General features: G+C 35.6%; 1 protein-coding gene across 1 annotated transcript in view; it reads right to left on the reverse strand.

The window, feature by feature from the left end:
- Nucleotides 1-564: 564 nt before the first annotated feature.
- Nucleotides 565-8,652, reverse strand: part of Glra2 (glycine receptor alpha 2) — a 231,617-nt gene continuing 223,529 nt past the window's right edge. Inside the window, exon 10 of the mRNA XM_008840892.1 lies at nt 565-2,127. Coding sequence (XP_008839114.1) covers nt 1,849-2,127 — 279 coding nt within the window. The 3' untranslated portion in view covers nt 565-1,848. The remainder of the gene's footprint in view (nt 2,128-8,652) is intronic.

Raw genomic sequence — 8,652 nt, forward strand, 5'->3', positions numbered from 1 at the left:
ACAGCATTTGCCAGCACTCCTCCACATCTGTCTTACATTCTTTCTGCCTCCACTACCACAGTGTTCCCTGAGCCTTGGGAGATGGGTTGATAAAGAAGGAAGAGGGAAACAGAGGGTGGATATGATCATATTTCATTGTGTACATGTATGAACTTTTTAAGAATAAAGAAATATTGTATGGGGCTGGAGAGATGGCTCAGCAGTTAAGAGCCCTGGCTGCTCTTGCAGAAGACCCAGGTTTGAGTCCCAGCATCCACATGGCGGCTGACAACCTTCTGCAACTCCAGTTCCAGGGAAATCTGACACCCTCTTCTGACCTCTTTGAACATTGCATGACACAGGTGCGCTTATACACATGCAGGCAATACTTATACACATAAAATAAAAATAGCAAATAAAACATTTTAAAATGAATAAATAAAAATTGTAAAAAAATGGAAAACTATAATAGCTATATAAGTAATTCAATTTTGTGAGGAAGATCAGATACAAACACCCAAGTTATAGCTATCACCTAAATGATCTATACTTTAGAACAAAACTTGCATGACTCTAGGTAAGTTTGTGGCACACTTATCTTTATTGAAATTGAACAAATGCTTTTTAAAATAACCCCTTTTACAGCACATGTAAAATGTAATTATTTCCTTATATTTTTACAGGTTGTCTTTTATTTGAGTAAGCAAAAATACATCTTTTTTTTCTTACTTAAAACATGTAGCCAGGATTCAAACCACGTAGCTCTGGTACCAAAAAGGCAACGGGTTATGAAAATCACAGTACATTTTTTCTATTTTTTAAGTTAACCAAGGATATTTAAAATGATATTCACTTGGGTGGAAAATAGAAATGATGGGTCAGTCAACAGTAGGATTAGTAGTTACAGCTACAATGAAAGCAGAAATGGCATGTTCAAGCTAACCGGAACTACACCATTCAGGACACACAATCTCCATAAATACTGTGGGTGAGCAGCTGCAACGGCTAAGTTACACTGGGCACTGAAAGTTGCACATAAATATAGCCAAAGTGAAAAAATATGCATAGCGTACTAACTTGTTCTAAAATAAAATGAGCATTTGTTTTTAAGAGGATATATTAGTAAATCAATTACACAATTCACAATTAAACCCCAAAATTACATCTAGGAAAGAAAAATAATATCAAAGTACACACCTACACAGACAGTAGAGTAGAAATCTGTTCTTTGTCATTTGTGTTGAATTTGTTGTTGTCGTTTTCTGGATAAGTAGAAAGAATTTACAACCCACAAAAGGATTTCTTGGGTGAAACACTAATTACAGACATTGTAAAGAACGCAGCTCAGGAAGCTTGTTTTAAAAACGAGGCAGCATTTTCCTGAAAAAGTTTGGTCCTCAATTTGCTATAGACTACTCACTATGGTCAGATGCTAAGCATTCTGTGTGTGTGTGTGTGTGTGTGTGTGTGTGTGTGTGTGTGTGTGTGTGTATGCGTGTGTGGTGTGTCTCTGTGTGAATAACTTTCCAGTACCAGAATTAGTCAAAACCAAATCAAACCATAAGGTAATCAGCCCTCGAGAACTTGACCCTGCATGTCGTGTCTGAGCTATGTGTCCTCTGAAAAAAGCTAAAGACTATGGATTAGAGATACGCTCACATGATTCTGAAACACATTAATTTTGTGCAGTTTTCTTCACTGCCTATAGAACTTGTCATCTTAAGTGTAGGTGCCAGAGACCCCACCCTCATGGATCTCCCTCCCCCTCCCTCAATCATTTCCTCTGTCAAAGTGATATAAAGACAATTTTACTGTGTATTTACAAGCACAACACTTAGGCAAGAAGGTCCCAGGGTCTGTAGGGCACATCTATTTCTTGTGGACATCTTCATGCCGAATGATCTTGTACGTGATCCAGTAAAAGATGTTGAAAATGAGGAAGGCCAATGGGAAGGCAGCTCGAGATATTGTGTCAATCCTTTTTGCCCGATCCACAAACTTCTTCTTGATGGCGTCCGCATCTTTTGGGGGTTGTGGAAGTGGGTTGGCGGGTGTGACCTTGACAGCTGTTCCATCTTTCACTTGGAGGCAGTGACCCATCCCATAACCACTGAAATTAAAACGACTTTCACGAGTAGCATCTTCTTCCTAGAAGAATCAATACAGGAAGCACAGATTGGTTGTCAGTCAAATTTGATGGAAGATGCCTAAAATTCTTTAGAAGTATCAGGATAAATCATAGTTAACTGCTGGCGTAGGAGGCTTTTGGAATTGGGAGTTCTCCTTCAAGTTCAACTCAATTATTCATAGAGCAAATATAGTTCATCAACTTTTCAGTCTGAGAAATTAAGGGTAAGAATAATGACTTTCTGGTCATTTTAATTCATTAAACAGAACCACTTATGTTATATTCAGTATGGACGTTCCTAAAATTTTGTTTGCCAGTCCATAGATTTTATTAGATTTTTAAAATTGATTTTCCAAATTCTAGTATCATACTGTCAATCCATGAAGAGTATGATTTCATTTCTTCATTCTTTTCTTCTTTCAATCAAAACACATTTACTGAGTCTCTGCTATATGCCCAGCCCTGAGTTAAGAAATTTTGTATCACGACCCATTCACAGCTCAGTTCTTTCATTAAAATTAACTGTCATATTAACATTTGATCGAAGATGAACCCTTTAGGTGTATACTTGGTTCCCCTCTGTGCCTCTAGATCATCTCAGTTATACAGTGGAAATGAAATATTCCTTGTTTGGCTTCAGTATCTACCATGGAAAGTATTTCTACTACTGTCTTTTAACATTGATTCTTTGGCCAATAACAATCTTTACCATATTTAAACATGCCATTTTAGCCAATGTCAGTGATAAGCTATGGTAATTGTTTCTAATAAGACAGAAAATAGTATTTACTTCTTGGTGTAAATAGCAGATCGTCTTAAAGACAAATAAGATCTGAGTATGTAGTTGAATTGAATGAGAGTCAAGTGATAGAACTTTAAAAAGTAGGATTTAAAGAAGTTGCCTAATACTAAGTTATTTCTAGATAACTACAAATCAAATCTTCTTTTTTAACTGGCTGTCTATGATGACACTGTGCAATTCTCTGTTGCACTTTTTATCTTGCCAGATAATAATAATGACATGTTTCCCAAAACATTTTAATTTAATATTACTTCATCATTTTAACTGTATATCACTAGTTCCTTCATCCACATAGAATGTACATCAAATGGGGAACATTGAGCATAATGTGAATGCATGCTCAACTGCAATCTAAATGGATGGGTAGAACAAATTTTGCCTTGTGCATTCAAGTGAGTTTTTTAAATCAACAGGAGAGCCCAGGATACACGAGGAAGGTGAGAACGTGTATTTCAGTTAATTATACTTTGCTTAGTACAAAATGGGGAGAGAGGAAGCACATGGGTTAAAGAGACATCAAGCCATGCAAACCATCAAGAATGGTTCTGATGGGCCATTGCAGAACCCAGAAAACAACATTAACTTCCATATGCCTCAGTTAGTCAGATTAGTACCCAGGTGCTAATTCCCTCTGTCAGAGGTACATGCTGCTTGAAAATGAAAAATAGGGTTCAGGAAAAAAAAAGAAAAGAAACATAGAGTTCAGTAGTGTCCTTGGAGCCCTTTATTTATCAACGCTGTCCACTGTGATAAAACACCACTGGTCAAGCGAGCCACAAATGTGACTGAATATTGCACTGCAGCCTAACAATGACTAGGAATTTGAGACAGACAGAGAGCAGGTGTGAATAATTATTAAATAGTCCATGCCACCTTTTGCCATATAGCTCATCTCTGGGAAGATCATGTTAGAAAACAAAGGTCATTTACTTGATAGATTAGTTGTTTTTATTAACATATGCATCTACTACAGTCAATAAAAGCATTAATTATATAACCTTTACACAGCCCATTTTTAATCACAAAAAATCAGACCAAAGTTCTTGTTCTACACCAGTTAGTTCAATGTTTAAAGTTCCATTGCTTAATAAAAGTTAATGAAGAAGTTTTCATTCAGCAATTGAGTGTTGGTCTATGGCCAGCATTGTACTAGGTTCTGGGAGACACTTAATGAAGTTGGACAAAAGCTACACTTACATAAAACGTTCAGAATCCACTGGGATAGCCAACCTAAAGGCAGTATCATATAAGGCAGCTGGCAAGGAATGTTCAGCCTGACATCTGAGAAGTCCTATGTGTACTACTGCACAAACACAATGATGAACATTTAAACTGGACTCAGATTCAAATATTGCACCTGATTTTTTTCCCTTAATGTGTGAATACTGTATTTGATGGGCTCATAGTTTCAAATAAATGTTCTAAAATATGTGGAATAAACAGATATATTAACCATCACAGTATCATCAGAACCATCTAAAGACTTATTCAGTGAAAGAAAGGAAGCATATAGGTTATCGGGATGAAGGGAATTTCTTGTCACTGGTTGGATCAGAAACTCTGGGGATGACGATTTAGGACCTACATACATGTTTCAAAGTCCAGTGATTCTAATGCGAAAAGTTTGCATTCACTGGCCTTGATGAGTTCTAATGTCCATCCTGAAAATGTACAACCAATTCTATATTATTAAAGTCTACAGTTCATTTTCAAATGGAAACAACCCTTCAATATACTTTTCTCTTTATTTGCCTACATTTATTGTGCTTTTTTTCCCTTTCTGTAGCTGTAAAATCTCACAAATTCCTATTTTTGCTTTTAATAAAAATTTGGAAGTTCATGATTAAGCATATATTTCAGTGCTTGAGTGAGATAATAGTCATTGAAATTCCTGAGCTCCAGAAGAGAGAGAGTAGCTAACTAGTAACCTGCTTTTAGCACATTAAAAAAATCCTTAAATATGCACAACATGTTTCTTTTTAGACTGACTCATTTAATTTCTACAGCCTTTCCCCACACACTGTGAATGGACAACTAAAGAGATTAACTTACTCAATTAAGTGCCAGAGGTAGATGAGAAGGAAGCTCAGTTAGAATATCATTAATTCATACACTGTCATGCAAAAATATGGGTGTTTAATAAACAGTTGCTGAATAATGAGGAAAGTAGAATTTTAAAATTCTACTACCTTCTTAAGAAGGTTTTCCCTATGCTTGAAAATACTTGCCTCATTCATTCCACAATATTTCAAATTACACTTCGGAGCGTAGTTAAAACAGTTAATTAAATCAATTCTTTTAAATTCTCCCACAAAAACAAATCTGTTGTAGGTACAAATTATCCACTTAATTCTTCATATGCAAGGACTATGAGTATTTAAGGGTCTTATTTACTGTTATGACTCATTCAATGCCTTTTAAATATAGAAGCTTAAATTATCTGCATCAAAGTGAATGGTTTTGATTCTGAAAACGTAACTACAACCAATTAGAATATGCTGTTTAACTGAATGACTAATTGCCTTTCTAGCAGGGTCAGAATAAAATGCTGTGGCAGTATGGCAAGTTTCCTATATGAGTGCAAGATGGAGATGAACCTGAGTCATGGTAACATGAAAATAGAAACTATATGTTATAAATCTGGAGACTTAGCTAAACAGATTTTCAGGCATAGTATTGAGGGTATTAAGTGTCCAAGTAGAAGTTGGAAACAACATAAAAGAGCCAGAGTAATTTTTTCAGTTTTCAAAGGGCCCTCAGTGAAGAACAGCCTTCAGGGGAGGACCATAAAACCTAAGAAATATCTAAAGGTGTACTTCCTAAGCTCTTTAGACAAACAACAAGTTTTACAGGGACTGTAAGAGCATGCCTAGCAGATTCTATACTTTAAAAAAATAAACTGCTAAGAAAATTGAAGGTTTGTGACACAGAAGCTTTATAAGGATCTTAAGGTAAAGAAAGTTATCTTTGTTTCTGTTTGTGAGTTACAGTCTCACGGAGTAATCCAGACCAGCTTCAAACTCACAATCCCCTTGCCTTGGCCTCTGCAGTGCTGGGATTACAGGTGTGCACCACCATGCCTGGTTCAAGAAAGACTTAACTTTAATTGACAAATAATAACTGCATGTATGTATGGAGAATAATGTGATGTTTTAATAAATGTTTTGTTGTGTAATGTTCATATAAAGTCAAGTAATAATGCTGTCATCTCATATATTTATCATTTTTGTGGTAAGGATGTTTACTTTGTTCTTTTAGCAGTTTTGAAATATATAACACATTTTTTGAACTTGCAAAAATGGTAATAACACATTATTATTAACTCAATCACGCTGTGCAATAGATCTCTAAAATCTATTCTTACTGACAAACTGATGTCAGGCTTATCCTGAAGAGATTTGAGGAGATGCTTTTTGTCTAATAAAATGAGTTATAAATTAATACTCCCAAAGTCCCAACATTTAAAAGAAGTTTAAATGATTGGTTCAAAAGCAGCAAATATAGTATGGAATTAAAAGAAGTTTTTAGATCATTTAATCTTCTATGGTCAGGAAACAGAATCAAGGAGTAACTTACTTACTTACAAATACCACTTCTTATGAAGAAATATGACCCAAATAGCAGAAAAAGAGACCAGAGAACAGAGCCCAATTCCAGAGACATGGACTTTTCCAGATTCTAGAATTCCTAGTCATCAATGTACCTCTTATTTCCCCTAATTTTGAATGAGAATGCCTGTAGCACTGCTCATATGTGTATCTCCATAGTGTCTGTTAGAATCTCTGGCAGTTACCTTATCTCTTTCTTTCATAAGGTTTCATGCTGAGCTGTACTCAGAGGGCTTAACATGAGGTATCTTCTATGAGGTAAATGATGAAATCCTGAGTTTTTTTTTTTTTTTTTACTGTGTTTTAGTTCAATGTCTGTAATCAGTTTCATCCACAGAAGCTTTTTGTAAGTTATTAATTCTCCTTATCTAGAAAATAGCAAGATTAGTAAAAAAAACAGGTTTCTAGATTAGTATTCTTATAGATGCACATTTAATGGGTCTTTGAGAGTAGACACAAATATCTTTTATATGCATGAGAGAAGTAGATTTTGGAAAGTGAAGTACTGCGGCAGAATTTATTTATCAAAGATGAACTCTATCTTACCTCCCATCCACATGTTCTCTTTGATATGGCTTTGAAGCTCTTCCTACTGAGAGTTGGAGTTTCATATTCCCATACTTTGAATCAAGAATGTCTTGTGACTAAAAATGTAATGCTGTGGAATAACTCTATATGACTTCCAGTGGTAGGCTTACAGAAGGTCACACAGCTTCTGCCCTGTTTGGCTTATTTGTGCTTGGAGACATGAACTACCATATTAAAATTCCCACTATGATGTTAAGAGGATGTGAAACCAAATGGAAAAGCCATGAGTGGGTACTCTAATTAGCAGTCCTTGTCTTAAGAGCTGCCAATTCAGGCACCAGACATGTGAGTGAGTAAGTTTACAGATGACTATTTCCAAGTTGTCAAATAACAGTCAGTCTTTGAATCTTCATCCATGAGACCTCAGAAATCACATAGCTAAGACAAGTCTTCCCTACTCTGCCCTTTCCAAACGCCTGTGGATAGCAAGATGTTGATTGTTTTGTGCCATTAAGTTTGAAGTGATTGATAACACACAGTAACTGGAAACGGAAACAGCCATCTGACTCATCATTGTACCAAATCTTGCACTTTTAATAGCTAAGTGCCTAAACTTAAGAATTCTTGGCATAAAAGAAGAAACACTGTGAATATATAGGCTTAAACATGTTTCTTAATCAATGTTAACTTTTAACTTTTAAAAGTAAAAATGTCAATCTGGGGGACCTGGAGAGACGGTTCAGTGCTTAAAGTGTTTATTATTCTTGCAAAGGACCCAGGTATGGGTCCCAGCACTCACATCAGGTAGATCAGAACTACCTGTACCACCTGTAACTCCAGTTCTGGGTAATCCAAAACCCTTTGGGTTCTATGGACACCTGTACATACCTGATGCACGTAAACTCACACAAGCATGTACACATACACATAAATTAAAAAAAATATTTTTAAACTGACAATCTAAACACAACATGGGTGAAATCTGTCCTATAAGCCATACCAAGTAGTCTGTCCTCTCTGAAATGAGCTGCCTGTATATTTTATTAGCTATCTAAGATACAGTATCACTGCCTGGGGTTCCAATATTTCACCATGTTATGGGAATCATTATGTTGTTAGTGGATGTTAAGTTCTGGTAAAAAAAGAAAATAAACACCTTGACTTCACCTCAGTACTGGCTCAGTGGCAGGACACTGATATCATAACATGATGACGTTCTTGGGGGAAAATTTAAGAGAATCAGGTTCACTCTTCAGCAAGTCTCTTATGAGATCCAATACAAGTGTGTTTCCTTATGAAATATATATCTGAGCCATACAAAAGAGATGAGTTAGTGGGTAATCTCTTGATATTGGATTCAGAACTGGGTTTCTAGTGCATATTTAATAAATCTCTGATAAATCCTTGTTGATTGTCTAGATTTTTTTTCCATTTTATGGAAGGAGCCTCCATTTGCTTCTAAACCCTGGCTCAGTTAATTCCTGATTTGACCCACATAAAATAATTTATACTCAACTTTTATGTGATGTACATTCCTTATAATCAAATGTTCTCATGGTCATTAAATTCTAGTATAAAATATTGTAAATTAAAATGAAATATATATA

The sequence above is a fragment of the Nannospalax galili genome, unplaced genomic scaffold (genome assembly GCF_000622305.1).
Source record: "Nannospalax galili isolate Female #2095 unplaced genomic scaffold, S.galili_v1.0 scaffold521, whole genome shotgun sequence".
Taxonomy (NCBI): Eukaryota; Metazoa; Chordata; class Mammalia; order Rodentia; family Spalacidae; genus Nannospalax; species Nannospalax galili.